Source organism: Gallinula chloropus (genome assembly GCF_964237585.1).
Source record: "Gallinula chloropus genome assembly, chromosome: 4".
In the NCBI taxonomy this organism is placed as follows: Eukaryota; Metazoa; Chordata; class Aves; order Gruiformes; family Rallidae; genus Gallinula; species Gallinula chloropus.
The window spans coordinates 19,711,770-19,730,702 of record NC_140088.1 but is presented as its reverse complement, the minus strand read 5'-3'; the positions used below and the strand labels follow the sequence as shown (position 1 = coordinate 19,730,702).

Here is an 18,933-nt window from a genome sequence, read left to right as displayed (position 1 = left end):
AAACACTCCTACCAAAAATAGGAAATTACTTGGGGCACCAGTCCGATCTGAGACCCATTTGCACAAATGCATAATCAAATCAGAACTAGCTAATGTTGATGAGGTAGTTTTGAGTGATTGACTTGTGTAACTGTTCATGGGTTTAAGATTCAAAAAGCAAAAATCAAGTAGGATTTTAAGTAATAAACTAATAAGCCTGATACAAAGAACAAACCTGTCAAAAAGTAGATTTATTCCACTAATTGCAAATAAATACAGAAGAGAATTTAAACAGCGCATTAATGTACAGCTGATCAAATGATGCCCTAGAGGAAAAGTTAAACTCTGTACCACTTCTTTACATTTTTATAATGTAAGAATGCAGAAATACTTCAAGAGCACCCATCTACAACAAAAAGTATCATATCAAAAAGGCAACAAGTTCTTGATTTAGAATATTATAAGCAAGTTAAATGAGGACCCGAATCACTTTTCTATGAAGACATCTGTGCTCATTAAAAAACAATAGAGACCTTTAATTTAAAGGATGGCAACCTTTTCTTTAAGCAAGGGTGCTTTTAAATTCTACAGTCATTACAGGTACAGGCCCATAAACACTCATCAACATGAATGCAAGGGATTGAAAGTAACTGTTGATCTTCAGGACTGTTGCATGGACCGTATCACATTATCATCTGCATGAACTTTTTGTAGTAAACACCTACCTCCCACAGGTGTCCAACGATAGGGGCATCTGCCCAGGAGTGCTCTGCATTCAGACCCATCCTGCCATTTCTGAATACTATAAGCGTGAAGGTTTTATCAAACCACCTACAAAAAAATTAGAGATTTCTTTATGGTTTTCTACATTTCAAAATCATTTTTATACTTCACCCCCTTCAAAAATTCACATTCATGTGTACTAGTTCTTGGCTTTTTTAGTTATTTTAAATAATACTTTATGTAAATAAATAGACATAAATTTGAACCTCATACATTTCAAACACATGAAGATCATAAAGTTCAGCAAGGCCAAGTGCAAGGGCCTGTACCTGGGTCTGGGCAATGCCCACCATACAGGCTGGGGGATAAACAGATTGAGAGCAGCCTGGCAGAGGTGGACTTGGGGTTCTGATGGATGAATGTCTGGATATGAGCCACAAATGTGTGCTTGCAGTCTAGAAACTCAATCACAACCTGGGATGCAGGAGAAACAGCATGGCCAGAAGTTCAAGGGATGCAACTGACTCTCCCATTCTATTCTGTTCTCATGAGACCTCCACCTTGAGTATTGCATACAGCTCTGGGGCTGCTGGTAGAAGAAAGTCACAGACCTGTTAGAGCAGGTCTAGGAGAGGGCGATGAAAATTGTCAGAGGGCGGGAACACCTCTGCAATAAAGAAAGTCTAAGAGTTGGGCTTTTATTCAGTCTCGAGCAGAGAAGATTCTTATCGCTACTTTCCAATATGTAAGGGGGGGCTTACAAGAAAGACTGAGAAACATTTTTTTTATAACCAGGTCCTGTAGGGACAGAGTAATGGTTATAAACTGAAAGAAGATAGGTTTAGGTTTGCTGTAAGGGGAATTTTTTTTTAAAAAAAATTATTACAAGAAGGGTGGAGAGGTACTGGAAGTTGGTGCCCAGAGAAGTTGTCGATGCCCTGTCATTGGAAGTGTTTGAAGTCAGGTTCGATGTGCCTTTGAGAAACCTAACCTAGTGAAGGATGTCCTTGCCAATGGCAAGGGGGATGGGCTAGATGATCTATGAAGATACCTTCCAGCCCAAACCATTCTGTGATTCTATGAAATTTATCATCTTCTAAGTCACTTATTTGTATGTTTCAGCCATATGAACTAACCAATTCTAAAAAGGAGAAGGCATTTTCCACAGAGTCAATACAGTACCTGTCATAGCATTTGCCATGTAGTAGGGATTTTGCATAGGCATCCAGTGACCCCACTGGATCTTCCTTCCTGTACCCTTGCTCAGTGTCATCCAATGTCACAAAAAAAGCTGCTTTTTCAACAGCTTCTAAGGACTGTTTGTTCTTTCCACGGCTAAAATAAGCCTGTCGGGCTTTAGCCCACGGTACTCTGAAAAAGAATTTGGTTTATAACCAGATTACATGACTTTGTCAATGTTCTGTCACCCTTAATATCACTCTAAGACATTCCCCCACCTTTGTAAAATTTGAAGCAGTTACTTTTATTGCACCTAAAGCTCTGAAATGCACAATATAATCCAAGAAATCAACACACAGTATCACATGTGCAATGCTTAATCCTCAGAAATTCAATCTTTCTGCACCATGTAATACATATAGCACTGATTGTCTATGTTTATAATTGAACAAAAGAAAATACTATATAGAAGAAGAAAATACTAGCAATAATGAAAAAATCCACAGATATTAATATCCACCACTGTAACACCTAAATTTAAGAGTATGGACAACTGTTAAAAGTTCCATGGCAAACGTCTGAAACAGATCTGAGGTTAAAGAAGTTCTGAACAATGTTATTTCTGCATGGTTGTGCCACATTTATTTATAAACGTATGTGGTTTTCCCAATTAAAAAAAAAATTTGTTTGTTTTGAAGCAGAAAGCAAGAAAAATTAAGGACTCCTAGTAAGAAAGCATATTAAAATCTATAGCTCTTTCTCTGCCTTGTCCAGAAAAAAAAGCTAGGCAGATTGAACTGCTTGCCACAATTGACTTGAATTCAATGTTCTTGCACCTAGAACCTAGCACATCCTGCTTTATTTTGTAGGTGCAAGTCATGAATGTAGAGTAACATTTACTGACTTCATAATCTTAATTTTTAAGACATTCTTAAAATGCTAATGAAGCCCAGAGAAGATCAAATATTCAAGTAGTTCAATAGATATAATACTGTAGTGCTTAAAATTACCACAGTTACAATAACCACAATTAAACCAAACTTCTCCAGCTAAGAATAGGTAATCTAATACAAGGTTGCCTCTACAAAAGTATTTTTAACTCTGTGTAGTTAGTTATTCAAGAGCTGTTACGCATTATCAATATACAAAATCAGTGATCAAGGTATGCTCAAATGACTGTGGATTATTAATTGAATATTGACTTTAGAATTTAAAGATATGTTATGCAATTATTTCTAAATATTAACATTAGTTTTAAGAGCAATAATCACCATACCTATCTCCTGCAGTGAGAGCTGCTAGTTTCTCTTCACCAGCCTGAGGCTCTGAATCATCATCGAGAATTCTTTGCATCTGCTGTTCAATTTCTCGGGGTTTCAACAGTCTGCCGTCATGGTACAGCCACACTTTGAAGTAACGGCCCTTATGATACACAACGATGTGTTTGCTGTCTTTCACGTGCTGGAGAGTATCTAGAATTACAATGAATTGTGTAGTTAACAAAGCTGAAGTCCGACTGCTGAATGCCTACTGCACTCATTACCAGGTAAGCCACAGCCTGCTTATTTTAACAAAGTAATAAACAGTGTGGAATAAGCCGCTCTCCCATGCTTTCCTAGCACAAAGATTTCCGCATGAAATCAAATACCTAGGTTTGTTAATTATTTGCATATACAGCACCACCAGTTTCCACACTGGAGGTTGACATTAAATAACTAAACCTTCACTTCTCTATCTGAAAAGTGAGCACTAGCAGTGTAGCCTGGTTAAGCAGCTGGCAAAAGAGTACACTAGATGAGGCTTAGGAAAGGTACTTCTAAATCATCTGCATTCAAGTGCTAGACAACTCACTGTATAGTCTGGGGAATTTTAAGAGCCCAAAATTTAGTACCATACACTTTGTTCACATTTATCCTGGCAGATGCAGAGCGAATACTCTACCTATGGCCCAAAAGTGTAGTGTTATGTGAAGTGGCAACCCAGGCCACAAATTCTTTGCTCACTTCATTATTTATGACTTAACTGAGTAAGCCTCAACTTAGCCATGAAGGCACTGTATCAAAGCCCTCAAGTGATCAAATCTGTTAATTGAATTCCTTTGCTACCCCAAAGAACTGTTATATTCCTATGAAACTTAAATGTCCCGTTACTGACATGGTGAAGAAAGATGATGTCAAAAAAAGTGTCATGAAAGTCGTGATTCCAAGGGATCTGAGGAGGACTGTGCCAGGAAAACAGATCATACCTTTTCTTTTATCCAGGACAAGAAAGGGGCAAGGCTAGCACTTTCAGTGAAGTATTCTAAATAACAATAGATCATACAACACAGATTTAAAAACTGGCTAGTCTACTTCAGCTAGTAGTTCATGATCAGGGAGTTATCACATCAGGCATGTGGTTTTCCTCCATTTTGTAGATAAAGGAAGCTGAGGCATAACTGTGAAATAATTCCTCAATAATCTACTGAAGGCCAGCAGCAAAAATGAGAGTAAAATCCTCATCTGGCACATGCACCTACTGCTTTACTGACTCGCCAGTGCCACTTCCCCTCCCCTTATCCAGCTTCACACATGACGAGAAACAGGCCTCCTGCAGAGAAGAGCGGGCACTTCCCAGTGTCTGTTGGTTTATTCCATAGCTAAGTGGGACTAGCGTGCTATACTGAAACATAAGAGCCAGTTACTGACGCCAAAGACAGTTAAAAAAAATATATCCTATCTTCAGGTGATAGCCCATATGCACATTCCAAATGGAGATGATTAACAAATAACCCCTTGCATTCCAAATTCCTAGTGACTGTTCTCTGTACTGATCATAATGGTCAGGATAACTCAGCCAAATGCCACAATGATGCAGCATTGAATAAAGACGTGAACTCAGTTCTAAGAGGCTGCTCAGCATATAACCAAAGCAGAACAGAGAAACCTAGCTATTGCTTTAGCTTTTGTAGAAAGCATAACAACAGTAGAAGTCTCCACTCACATCTGCTGTGAAATTACTAGTTTGCTTCTCAAAGAATGAGGAAATGGATAACTATGTTTTCTTCTACCTGTTGACTACAAATATTAGCAGGCAATCTGCCTCCTTTTACAGTGACAAAACTCAGGGGAAAAAAACAGAACAAAAATAGCCACTTAATATTAAGGTCATAAAAACCAGTTTGAGCTTGGAAAATTTAGGATAAGCTAATGGAAATCTTTGGAGAGACTGGGGAGAAACCCATAATAAATCTTTAGGGATATATTACCTTTAGAAAAATTACACCATATGGAGAAGAGTCAGCTTCAAAATCTTCGATGGTGTATTGACCATCAAAAAAATATGGTACTTTTACGTTGAGATTCAACAATTTATCAAAGGTTTGACACTGACTAAAATGAAATGCTTTTGTAACTACAGGCAATGTTAACGAATGCATATACACACCTACAGTGAGAAAGTTTATATGGATTGCCACTTAAAGATAATTGGGGTTTCTTCCATGTAAATAAATCCTTAGTGTCACACAATAAGCAAAAGTTGCAGAAAAACTCAAGTGAAAGTGACCCTGCTGTAAGTCAACATGTTCAATATTAAAGTGTGAAAGCTTGTTTATTCATGGTTTAGAATAAGCAGACCATTGGTGGGAGTTAGGACGGGGCAGGAACTTACAAGACCCATAGTATGTATTTTCTTCATGTGTTACAGAGAAAGCTTTGGACACTGTCCTATCACAGGTGATTTCACTTAGGACTGTCTTACAGCGCATAAAAAAGATCAAGGTAGCAGTGGCACTGAAAACCTTTACAGGACTAAGACTGTACATGCCTCTAAACCAGGTAAACAACTAGTGTTGAACATATGCTCATAGTGAGAATGCACTGGAAAGCTGTTGTGAATCATAAGCTGAAAGGAAAAGAAGGAGAGTCAAGCAAGCAAACTATTTGAAAATAGTTGAGAACACAACTTTTAGAGATAAAAGCATGGATATCAAAGGATCCTGGAAGAGTAGAACAGAGATAAGTAAAAGCTACTCATAAATTAAAGATACACAGTGGTCAATAGTTTCTTGAAGTTAGTTTTTAATTGAAGGAAGAGGCAGAAATGAATGAAGCCTCAAAAACACCCGAAAAGGAAAAACATTTATAGACTCTATAGCAGTTCATTGCTTCCTGAGTATAGGAACAAAATATTGGTGTGTCCCTATCAGGTTCTTATCTGGGAAAACATTGTTTTAGCAGAAAATACCCCAAACCTGAATTCCATTAAGATGTTTATTGTCCTTGGCTGGCCCTGCTTACCTGATTCCTCCCCTGGGATACGGGAGGTATTAAACATTCGTTCCCACTGAGCTGAGCAGAGTGGAACAGTAGATCCCATCAGAAGAATCTGTGCCATGATATGCAAAATTACATTTTGCATACAAATTAGCAAATTAAAAAAGAAAAGAAAAAACAGCATCTGATTAAAGACTGGCGGTGGAATATTTATAAAACATTGACTAAAGGTCCTACTCCTCCCTCCCCCTCCTCGCTTCACTGGCCTTCCTTAAACTACATGTGCAAGGTTCTACTGACATGCCAGTAGCTGTTTTTTTCTCCTGTACCAAAAGTTCACCCTTCAAGAGGGATGACAGAAGCTAGCTAGCATCTGAAATCCAAAGAGCTCTCAATAGCTGATCCAGATGCAAAATGTATATATATAGCTTACCTCATTATTTCTGCTTTTCAAGCTGTTTCTGGCTGTGTAGCAACAAAAGTACACATTTCTCAGATGTGTAGTTACATAACAACTACTCACATCCCTGCCGTAACCTTCAACAAAACTACTGAATTGTTTCCACAATGTTTGTTTGGTACAACACAGCCACTGGACAAGAAAATTCAGAATGGGATTCACCTTCCCTATATTTGCTACCTAGAAATTTGTGCAGCACAGGATTTTATCCTCATCTATACTTTGGCTGCCACTGATCCACTCTTGGGACAAAGGACTGCACCTTGAGGCCAACCACCCTTTGTGCTCACTCTACATGATATCATAGACTTTTTAGACTTGAGTGGCTCAAAAGTACCCCTACATGCTTAGTACATAACATGTCATACAGAATACCTAATATATGCAACTACAGGCCTCCCATTCCAATGCTGCAATTAGTGGGCATGACAGAATTCTCTATTTTTGATAGCTGGTAGTTTCTATCCATATGCAATTCCAGTGATAACCAAGATGCTTGGGACCACATATTTAGTTACGTTACACGCAGTTCTGACAATAAGACATTGCTCTCCCACTCTGAAAACCGATCAGCTTCTTACAGAACGTGCTATAAAAAGCTCAAGAGACATTTAAACTGATATACATACTGGCTTGATTTCTTGCCTGTCCAGTTTTTTCCGATAGAGCAGGACGGCATGGATAACATTACCAGCTCTAGCTGCCTGCACGGTTGTTGGAGATAAATAAAGGAAGTCCTATAAAGTACACAGGAACCACAAGTTAATGATTACCAGACTACATTAAAAAAAACGAACTAAAGCTGATAGTACTACTCATCCACATTCTTAAAAGTTTATTTTGGTCACTACAGAAAAGGCTTTAAAACATGTGAAGTGCACTAGTGACATGAGTTGATAACTTGAAACTTAAATTTCTTCAACAGTCACAATCTCCTTAAACAGCATCAGTCCTAAAGCATTCATGAAAACTATTAATCATTCCAGTAGAAAAAAAACAATACTACTTAAAACTTGAATCCAAGACTACCATATTTCCTCTTTTTGTGTTTAATTTTGGGGTTTCTACGATTGCAAGTCTTGTACAGACATATGAGCACACACCTTCTTAAACTGTGCTACCCATGAAGCTTTCCATGTAGCTTTTGAAAGACTGCCTGCTGCAGTAAGCACAAAACTAAGTTATTACTGCAACAGTTTGCCTAAGGGGTAGATGTGCTAAGTATATTATTAGGATAGCACTGTACTTGAAGACATGGCCACAGGCTATAATAAAAGAAAAAAAAAAAGTCATGCAGTCAGTGGCAAAGGATTTTTTAACTGGAAAATATCATGAAGTAAGATACCTTGCAGGAATTTTACAGTGCTTCTTTGACACATAAGGTGTTTAAAATATTTACCTACCATTGCAAAATAGTTACTATTAACCATAATTGGTCCACGTCCTCTAAGGTAGATATACTCTTCCCACCAATCACTAACCTGCAGCAGGAAGGGAAACAAAAGCAGTAAAATCTCAGAAGAAACAAACTGTGGAAATTATATGTTAATGACCCCACAACACAACCTATCATATACAGAAGCAGGAAGGAACCTGCTAGCTTGCTCCCCTACTTAAAAGGCAAACAAAAAACCTGATTGGTAATAAACCTTGGGGGAAAGCAGCCAAAAAAGGGTGAAAGAATAAAATTCAACTGAAGCTCTCAAGTTTCTGACAAAGTCATCATCTTCAGATCACATTTAAAATGCATCAGAACTCCTGAATATTTTGTGGCCTTTGCCAAGACTAATTCCGCTGAGGCTACTGGGTACCGCTGGATGTTAGATAACAGGAATTACATTACAGTTCTCACTATGATGTTGGAGTTTGGGTTTTCTTTTTTGGTAAAAGCCACTTATTGTTGCAATCCTCTATTTCTGTGTCATATGCTTCAGCTACTAAATATAATAAAAAGTTGTCCTCTTCTAAACTACCTGGGTAGCCAGACCCACTGTTATCAAGCTTAAGAAAATAAACAGACCTCCAAAAGCAATCATAACAGCAAAAGCTAAATCACCTGCTCCAGAATAACCAACACCAAATGAGGATTCATTCTTTAAGTTCTATTCTACATGCTGTTTACTAAATCACAGACGTTATTTCTACACCAAAGTAGGAGAACTCTGAAGTATTACACAAAAATATAATGCAATTCCAGTTGCCTTTTACATTTAAGAAAGAATGAAAGTTAAGCCAAAAGGCAGTAGGGAACAAATTAAGTTATGTTATTTGAGTGAGCAAGCCTCCTATTTGACTACTCACGTAGTTTGTGGCCCACCAGGATTTCAGCTTCAAATACCACTGAAGCCTTGGTCCCAAATTAAATGCAAAATCTTTGGCAAGACCCTCCATTCTTCTGAACTCTTCATCATCCATAAGTGGCCGAACTGATTCCAGGTACTAGAATCCAGGAGAAGAATCAGCATCAGTACAGTAACTAATATGTAGCTTCTCAATGTTCTTAAACAAAGCATTTGAAGAGTAGACAAAGATTATTCAAACTCAATTCATTCAAATTACCTTCTGACAGTTACAAATACTGCAATGTTAAAATAAAAGCAGAGAGTCTTCTAAACATCTGCCTGCAAACTACAAAAATGAGATCCTTTTCTGGATATTTGTCAGCAAATCACAACGGGAAAGAGGCTACTTTTGTAAAGATACATTTTCCACTCAAAAGGGAAAGACTGCTTATTGACTATCAGGTAGGGAGAATTTTTTCACCTCAAAATCAAACCTTCAGTTTCTGCGACACACTGTCCCAATTACACATGTTGCTATAAAGGTTCTGGGTCATACTGGTCACTACTAAGTTTCAAAAGCTCTGGAAATCACATTTCAATACATAGTCTTACATCAACAGATATCACATCACCCCCAATATGAATTACACCAGCTTCAAATGGTCACCAGTTTCAGTGGTTTGCAAAAGCCTTTATTTTGATTTCTACGCAGAAGCATTAATCCATTACACCATTATTAATATGACCATGCAATACTTTCATAAGAAATAGCAAAAACCCCTTAAGGCTATCGAAATACAGAATTGATGTTACTGATGAAAATGAATTAGTGAATGTACACACCCTACTGACTGTGTCCTTAACAGCTGGCACTGGCAACCGCGGTAAAGATGTCTGGAAACTGTACAACATGGGTCTACGTCCTGAAAAGAGTTTTACAAGTGCCTGAGGAAAAACAAGAACAACACACACCTCAAATTATTAGGTTCAACAAAAGAAAAATGACAGAGTAATAAAGCATAACGTATCTCACTTTTGTTCTCACTTTAAGTTATATTGTACTAAACTGAGCAAACTATCATATTTATCTCTGTTTCACAAGTGAAAAAAAGAACCGACACGGGCTAAATTCCTAAAGGCGAAACAGTGGAAGGACTGACTGAGCCAGTCCTGATTTAACAGACTATCTTCTATTCATTAGGCATTATTGTTAAGAATGGCATAACTGGATCTCAACAGAAAATAAAGGCAGAGTTACCTAGCACTTCTTTTCTTCATGCATTTCCTTCTATAAAAATTAAAAAGTGAGTCTACGACTTGATCTTTTACTATATATAGGTATTTTTGCAGTTTCTACTATTTTGCTTCAAAACAGGAATCATTATCAAGCCCATCACTCAGCTAAAGAGCCCAGATAACTATAACCACCTTTAAAAATAATAATTATACTTTGGAATCACTGTTTGTTTTCCAAAGCTAAATCTCAACATCAGTAAGAGTACTGATGTTGCCTACTATAGGATTTGTACATACGAAGTTGTGCAAGAATGTCACTGTTATACACAAATGCTTGTGTTACAGCAATGAAACAAAAAAGCCAGAGATGACAGCTACCATCTTAGCTTCAAACATTACAGCATCTCCTGTTTTCCATGGAAGACTGAAGACAGAAGCAGCATTCTATAACTACTACTTAGTTGTGACACACATGAAATGATTTTAGAATGATATTAAGGTCAAGTATTACACCCATAATCCATTGGAACCATTATTGTCAAGCTCCAATCTTGGTCCGATATACTGTACCATATGCAGACCAACAGATTGAAGAAAACAGAGGGTGTCATTTCACTAATCAATTCCTAGAATTTTTCCCCCACAACTGACAATACTTGTTAAAATAGATTCCTCTTCTCCTCCATTTCTTTGGTCAGGACAGCTAGAGGAGGTTGGTTTAGGCAGCACAAAACTATTACGAATTGCAGAGAATTAGCAGCAAAAACCTCCCTCCAAATCAAAAGTTGTCAGATGTACATGGATGAACCAATGATCAGCCCAATGAAAACTAGCCATGCTTCATTACAAGACAAATTTTCAACCAGGTGAGAAAGAAAAAGAGAATCCTCAGCTTTTCATAAGAAAATCTTGATCCATACTTGGAGGCAACTTCATTACAGAAGTCTTAAACCAGGTAAGGCTGAAATTACCTTCTGACAGAGAGTACCTGCTCAACTCACAAAGACCAGCAAACAGATTTCACAGTGTTTCTCTCAAGTAATATAGCAGTAGAGAATTTGTAACAGTTTGAGATCATTAAAGTGATCTGATAGATGGCCGTACTTAATTGCATCTCTGACTTCATATGCAGACACAGCAAAAGTCTGATTCCAGCATGCACTGCATCTGTTGACAGATTATTACTTTTTTAAACACTACAAATAATACTTGTGTTTTCCCCCTAATCCTTGTACAGGAAATTTGACATAAGATGAAGAAAGATATTCACTAAAAGTGCCACCAGACTTCCAAACAGCTTGAGAAGTCACATTGTACTGTGACCAAAATGAGTGCTCAGTTTTCTGATCTGCATGACTGTTTAAACAGAAGACAGTAGATTCATGATACCATTTTTCATGCTGTTTATCAGCACGAAAAACAGCTAAAATCAACCCCAAACAGGAAAAACCCTCCAGGAAATTGCACAATATGCAAGATAAAAAATAAATCTAGAAAGCTAAGGTACTTGGTACTGTTTTTGTAGGGAAACCAGTCTTCTTTTTCATTGGGACAAGGTAAAGAAATAATAATGTATTAAAATACAGCTTCATATTAAGTATAGATTAGAGCACACACCTTCACAGCGTTCTGCATTTTAACACACACTATACACAATAAAATACAATACACAACAAAATACATATGCAACATACATGATATACAAAAACTTACAAATACAATACACAACAAAGCATGGTGAGTAGTATCACAGCTCATACTGTTTATGGTTGATAAGGCAATACTAACAAGTTTAAAGTATCCATCTGGTAGGACATGCTGAAAACTCAGCTACAACTTCAAGCAATTGACAAAAAGCCTTACCATTCAGAGCCTGTACTGTACAAACTCGAGTCATGAGGCTCCTGATACCGCTTCCAGGAGAAGCTAACAATTAGAAATCTCATTTGTAACAAATCAACAGTAAATTATATTTTAGTGTACCATTGTGGATACCGGTTCTTGAACTTGTTTCAGAGTCAATCATGGCATGTTGTTAGTCTAACAAACATCAGTTAGTTTTTGAGGCTGCAGAGACCAATTTTTATCATAGTAGGGCATTTCAGTTATTTCTACAACAACACTGGCAAAAGTGAGTTGAAAGAACCGTGTCCAAGTAACAAAAAACCACTTGATCTCTTAGAGCACCTATGGGTATATTTCCTCACCATCCTTTAAAGGATCCTGTTCCAAAGCACCACAATATAATCAATAGGAGCCAGATCATCATCCTTACGTGAAAGCTGTGTAACAAACCTTATATTTTTTCTCCAACTCATTTTGCAGGCATACTGCTAAATCAAGTGAAGGGACATTCAATATTATTTTCTTCAAGGGTAAGATTAATTTTAGAAGGGATAACTAGAAATCCTAACTTTTCAAAAAGAATTTGAGTAGCACTTTCTGGGGAGGACAACATTCTTTGATAATGCAGCCCAAGTTCTTTAAGCTGTACTTGCACATAAAGGGGAAAAAAAAAAAGTGTATTTGAGTCAGACCAAGGCGTTGGCAGATTTCTAAGTTGTTCTTTAGGTGCTTACTCTTCCTTCTACAAGGCCATCCTGAATAGTTTAATTATAGCATCACAAGGATGACAGTCATTAGTAGAATTATCTACCTAATAGCCTCCTGTCCCATGACACAAAGCACAAGCAATGGAAAAAACTAGACAATTTTCTCCTTTAGGGCTTTGAATACAGACCAGATTCAAGTTAAGACAATATATCCTTACCATCCAAAACCTGGTGCCTGCAGAAAGTTTGCCATGTTCAGCGAACATCCAACCATGATAGGAGAGCAGCATTTTTAGAGAGTAGCGCATTGTGACAATAAGGGCAACCCAAAGCCCTGTGCCGAAAAGCACTCCGCTCACGATGTTCTGTGTTTGGTTTGACATATAGCCACTATTTAAAACAAAAGCCAGCATGTGCCAGTTAATGTCAGTTTAACTTTCAAAGAGAACATAACACTGCAAACCCAAGTCTAATGGTACTACAGTCAGGCAGAGATTATTACACAAGCTTCGTGCGTTTTCCTAAACTCCTCCTTTCCAAACACCCTCTCATGCAGCAAGATCAAAGGCCACAGAGGTTGCCAAATGTGCTTCCCAAATACTCAGAAAGCAATGTAGTAATACTGGTATAACCACCTACCTATTTCATACCCTCATAGATCTGGTTTACCCTGGAATAAACATACTGTTCAAAAACCTGACATACTTTAACAGGATTAGCTTTAAGAGCAGCTACAAAAAAAAACTGATTTCCTTTAGAGGAACAGTAACTTTTCAGTCTACTTACGTTGTATCAAGCGTTCGGTTGATTTTAGCTATTATTCCTAAAGAAGGATCAATTTTGGCATACATTGTTGACATCACACCCACAACTACAATAAGCCAGCTAGATGGGCTAGCAGGATAAACGCCAGTGATAATTCCATTCTGGAAAGAAAAGCCTTCACATAATTTTTTCATACCAAAGTGGTTGACTTCATATTACCATGGAAAGAAACAAAAACCAACACATTAAAGTCATTTAGATTTAAAAAGAAGTTGAGATTATCCAACATTTTCTTACATAATGCTTAACTTGGGAGTAGGGAATGAATTGAATTAAGTTTGGCTGCTACAGAAAATTGACACGATGATATCAAGAATTAAAATTTTTAAGTTGCTTCATGGACAAACACTGATCCTGCTGCAAGTCTTATTAAAAATACTGAATTTAGTAAACAACTTTGGAACAAAGAAAACTTCAAGAATTCCCAGTTACAGAGTTTTAGGCCTAAGTGAATACATGGCATAGATATTCTATTCAACGAGACACTGAAAACCAGAATAATTTTTGTATTATTTAAACAATTTCTCATAGTTTTATAAGAAGATTTTACTAATGTTATTAAAATTATGCTTTTGAAAGAGATGCTGATAGCCTTTATCTTATCTAGTTTCCTAAAAAAAACCAACCCCACAATTTATGATACCAAGAACAAAACAAATTCACAACTATCTATATCAAATACCTCATCAGAAACATGACTACTTCATATAAGTTGTACAAGTTAGATGTTCAGGTAATGTTTACTGTTTTGCAAAAGTTATCTTTAATTTAAGAATTCATTTTTGGCAAAGAATCCATAGAATCCAGAGTGCAGCCTTGTACCTTTCAGTGATATAACACTAAAAATCACAACTGATTATATTTCTGACTTATGCTAAAAGATTTCATAACACAGCATGTCTTTAGGTAGTGAAGTTAAATCTATTCTTAATTTTTACATGTTTTATCTTGCTTCCACAGAAAAAATGAAAGAGATGTACCCTTTCAGTCTTTACAGTATCGTCCAGTGCTACTTTCCTCAGTATCCCCTGCCCTAACTAAAACCCACAGAAGATTTTCACAGTATGGAATTTCATTTGCCATAAAGGCAAAAAAAAAATATTTTCAAGTTTTGCCTAAAAAAACCCACAATAAATCTATAAAAACAATAAATACCCCTCAGGTTTGGTGAGCTTGACTAATTTACAATACCTTGAATCTGATGAACTTTTTCTTCCATGAATGGACACCCGATAGGTAAATTTGTTTGAGTGCCTCATGGCTCATCCGCAGGTCAATCCCATCTGGAGTTACTGTGAATTGAAAAGCTACTGCTTGATGAGCTTCTGCCATTTTCAGAGAGAGTTCTGTCAAAAAGCAAAAGTTTAAGTTATTTCCTTTGTGTTCAAAGGAAGTAGGAGGTACTAAATTTCTAGCAAGATATTTTCTATGAAGTAATTTTGGTAAATATTTGGTGAGTATTTCAAAGTTTACATACGTAGTTGCTCTTCCTTACAATCTACTTGCTTAGAAGCACTTCAGTTTGAGAGTCCAGTATGTAAATGAAGGTACCTCTTCTAACCACAACAGCTGAAAATGGAAGCAAAACACTCATGTAACTTATTTTGGCAGGACGGCAGGAAACCAAGTATCATATAGATCTGCAATATACAAACATTCAAGCAAAGCAGAAAATTAAAGCCATAATATGCAGAAAAAGCGTTTTGCAGGTACATATCATCTCCCTCTGTATTGCACAAAGGAGATTGAGAAAATGTTTTGTGGTTTGTTTTGGTTTGTTGGGGTTTTTTCATCATATTGTAGAAAATGGTATTTAAGGTTTTCACCTCAGCTAGCAAAAGAGAGCCATTTCTGGCCATATCTTCCTCTGAAATTTTTTTCATTTCTGGATTTGAAGTTGATTAGTCACACCCATAAGACACTATAGTCCCTCTGGCTCTGAGTTCTGAATGGTAAATAAGTGCAAAATCAAAACTACACAGAGCTGAGGAAAACAAACCAGAAAAGTGACGTTTACATAAACAACTCTGAAATCAAGAGGAAATTTAACCAAACTGCAGCTCAATTTAGCTATTCAAATATCAACAACAGTGCCAATATAGACAAAACCCATCATAATGGGCAAGGATACAGGCTCAAGTAAAAACCACTGGAATTTAAAACAGAACATAACTGATTCTTTCTATATGATTATGCTTCAACTCTGTCCGAGTATACACCCAACTCCAATTTAACTGTATTACTCACTATCTTACTTATTAGCTCATCTTCATAACTTCTTTCTTTCCATAACCAGCATTGCTACATAAATATCCTGGGAGTTATCCCTACTCATTATTAATTCAGAGTAAGGTTGTTTGAGCACTTACAATCAGAACACAGATTTATTTCATACAGGCTCTATATATGAAACAGATATGGTCCAAACTACATATTCCTGAGGAGACCACTAAGATTCCAAAAGCTTTTTTCCACATTCATTTAACTGGTTACCAAAACTTCTGTGCATAATCCTACAAACAACATCCTCTTAGAAGTCAGGCAAAAAAGCAGAAGAATTCATAATCCCATCCATTGGTCAGGATTCTAGGGTAAGTTTTAATTTCACATTTTTACAAAACACAACTTTATCAATACTAAGCATTTTAAGGTTGCATTGCAATTTCTATTTACGCGAAAGAAAGTACAACTACTTCATGCCTTTTGACTCCTAAAGGCCTAAATTTATGTTTCTTTTGCAGACTTGAAACTTATGTTTCATAATTAAACTTAGATTCTAGTTGACATTCATCTCCTGTTAAACTGTGTGTGAAGACTAACCTGTGCAGTTCAGCTGGGCACTTCAAAAGCAGTTCATTATGACTGCAATGTTGCTCCTTTAGTCTGTAAATATTCTACTGTGTCAAAGTCATCTGAAGCACAAAGAAGGGGTGCAAAGACATGTGACTAGACAACTAGGGAATGTAAACACTGGGAATATTGCAGTAATTGTAGGCTTAAGAAATAAATACACAACATAGAAAAGGAGTGTTAGGCAGAAATGAACAAGGTAAATGCTCTTGCACAGCATCTCGTAAGGTTGCTGATCAGTAGGTAGTGACTGTTTGCAATATTTAAACTGCCTATCCCTAGAACAGCCTGCAATGATCAACCTCTGCAATGTAACTACTGCTACAGTGGCTGATGGCAATTCACAGATCTTCAAATCCATCAGTCACTGCTCAGACCTTGACTCCTGGGTGAACCATGCTTCTGTTTTTCCAGAAGGACAACTAATGCTCATCAACACTGTATGCCCTAGTAAAGTTACAGCAAAACGATGTGCAGCGTGTAATCTGAACCAAGACTATTGCTGCTGAAGATGCCCATTGTACAGCCCTACCCCGTGCTGGTTAATGCTTATCTAAACAATGTATGTGACTGTCAGGACATAAGAGGCGTAACTGAAACACTGTCAGTCTGACCAACAAACCTTGAAGAACCGCTGAACACTGCCCAAGGAGGACAAAACTGGGGGAAAGGTTATTCCAATAGGAGAGATCCTGACTGCTGACCCATGGACTACCCACCCTAATTACACCACTGACTGGAAAGAAGGGGCAGGCATGAGCACAAAGTGACAACCCTTTAACCAATCACACAATGATAAATAATACATATGTAGTAGAAACATGAATATATTAATCCCAAGTGCATAAATATCCCCTGGTTTGGAGCTTCAGTGTGCTGGCCTGGGACAGGCACCCATATCTGCATTGATGTGCAACGAAACACCTCTGCTCTCTGTGTGTACTGGTGTGTTGCACACCGAGTAAACGAACCCCCAGATTTGGGACAACAGTAACAACTAAAATTCGTAATACTTAATGACTCCATCACTAACAACTGCTTATTCATAGGGGCTATGCTGTAGACAAGCATCAGGAAGTCAAAGTCAGCTGACTTTCAGTCCATTCACTCATTGAAATTGTGTATCACCAGTTTGACACTGAGACCAAAACTGCAAGAGAGCAATAAAAAAAAGACAAGTAGCAACAACACATGGTATACCCTGGACTCAAGAGGGTTTTCAAAAGGGAAAAAGCACTTAAAAGTTAAAAATTCATCATATGTTTAGCAGTTCTATTAAGACTGGGATTAAAAGAAAAAAATACCACAACAAAACTAACTATATCCCCATATTGGAGAACTGGAAACTGGGTATGTCTCAAGAAGGGCCAATAGGTTCTCCAGTTCACGCATGGAGTTTTGCATTCTGGAATCCCAATGTCTTAAGCACAAGATGAACTAGCTTCTATCACTGCTCAATGCCCCTGTGACTTCTCAGCCTGGGAATTTGCATCTATTTTTTTTTTTCAGAAACAGGGGAAAAGAATTTTAGGAAACCTTCCTTTTTTAGGCACATGCATTTCTACTGTGCAAGGGAAGAAAAGATTATAAATAGCATTAACCATCAACAGCCAAGCCGGTATTTTAATGAATTAAATCTCAGCATGCCCAAAAAATCAAATAAGCTTCAATAGGGAAAATATTCCTTACTTCTAAATGAAGAAGTATTAATCCACTAAGAATTAATCCTGAATCAAATAAACAAGCCCTGAATATAAAGACAAGTTTAGTTCTAGGATTGTATTACTTGATGTGAAACAATCAAATGGTTTCTTTTCCTACCCTTTTCTTTTACTTAAGAGAACTGTAAGCCTTTAAGACTGTTCTGAATTATGATGTCTGAACATCAAAGACTTCCTGAAGTCCCTTTCTTTGAATACTTATTTTCCTCCTTAAAGGCCAATTTAATCATTAGCTGCTGTACACTTCCCCTCCTTTGCATTCCTCTGCTGTCACATGCTCGCTAGCAAAGTAGGTAAAAGGGCACAGGCCAAATGAGCATGCGTTAGACTTATAAACTTGACTTGCCAATGTTTGTAAGGCAACACCCACATCAGTGGGCTAACTAACACTGAAACAAGAACTTATTTCAGGCATTTTGGTCTGCAAAGTATTTCTGTACAGCATATACTAATTAACCTCATTCCCAACAGAGAGCCATAAATGAAAGCTTCTGACTTTCTTTGCAGTTTGGCCGTGAGAGAAACAAAAAAGACAAGCACAGTAATTTTTAAAAATGATCAGAAATGGCTGTTTTCGTCCCTTTCAGTGTTCTCTCAGGATATTAATGTCTCTTAAAAAATACACTTGGTTTCTTTTTTCTTTTAATTGAGATAGGTACCTTTCCCTTACTCTTTTCTAGTTTTACTTCCATTCAAACATGCTATAATATCTGCAGATCTTTCTCCCCTTTTCATACCTCTGCTTGAGCCACCCAAAACACAGTTTTTTCCCATCGCTATAAACAAGTACTTCTAGATCGGATGTCACTTTTAAGTCAAGAAAACACACTGCACACTAGAAGGCCTAAGCCCCGACTGACCTGATGAAAA

The 18,933-nt window shown here is 37.2% G+C and overlaps 1 protein-coding gene across 1 annotated transcript in view; it reads right to left on the bottom strand.

Moving 5' to 3' along the window:
• CPT1A (carnitine palmitoyltransferase 1A) overlaps positions 1 to 14,978 on the bottom strand; it is a 28,088-nt gene extending 13,110 nt beyond the window's left edge. Inside the window, exons 1-12 of the mRNA XM_084262658.1 lie at positions 14,970 to 14,978; positions 14,684 to 14,838; positions 13,454 to 13,593; positions 12,886 to 13,057; positions 9,723 to 9,824; positions 8,899 to 9,036; positions 8,001 to 8,078; positions 7,227 to 7,334; positions 6,162 to 6,249; positions 3,158 to 3,353; positions 1,885 to 2,073; positions 705 to 810 (exon numbers count right to left, since the gene is read on the bottom strand). Coding sequence (XP_084118784.1) covers positions 705 to 810; positions 1,885 to 2,073; positions 3,158 to 3,353; positions 6,162 to 6,249; positions 7,227 to 7,334; positions 8,001 to 8,078; positions 8,899 to 9,036; positions 9,723 to 9,824; positions 12,886 to 13,057; positions 13,454 to 13,593; positions 14,684 to 14,824 — 1,458 coding nt within the window. The 5' untranslated portion in view covers positions 14,825 to 14,838; positions 14,970 to 14,978. The remainder of the gene's footprint in view (positions 1 to 704; positions 811 to 1,884; positions 2,074 to 3,157; positions 3,354 to 6,161; positions 6,250 to 7,226; positions 7,335 to 8,000; positions 8,079 to 8,898; positions 9,037 to 9,722; positions 9,825 to 12,885; positions 13,058 to 13,453; positions 13,594 to 14,683; positions 14,839 to 14,969) is intronic.
• Positions 14,979 to 18,933: the final 3,955 nt, after the last annotated feature.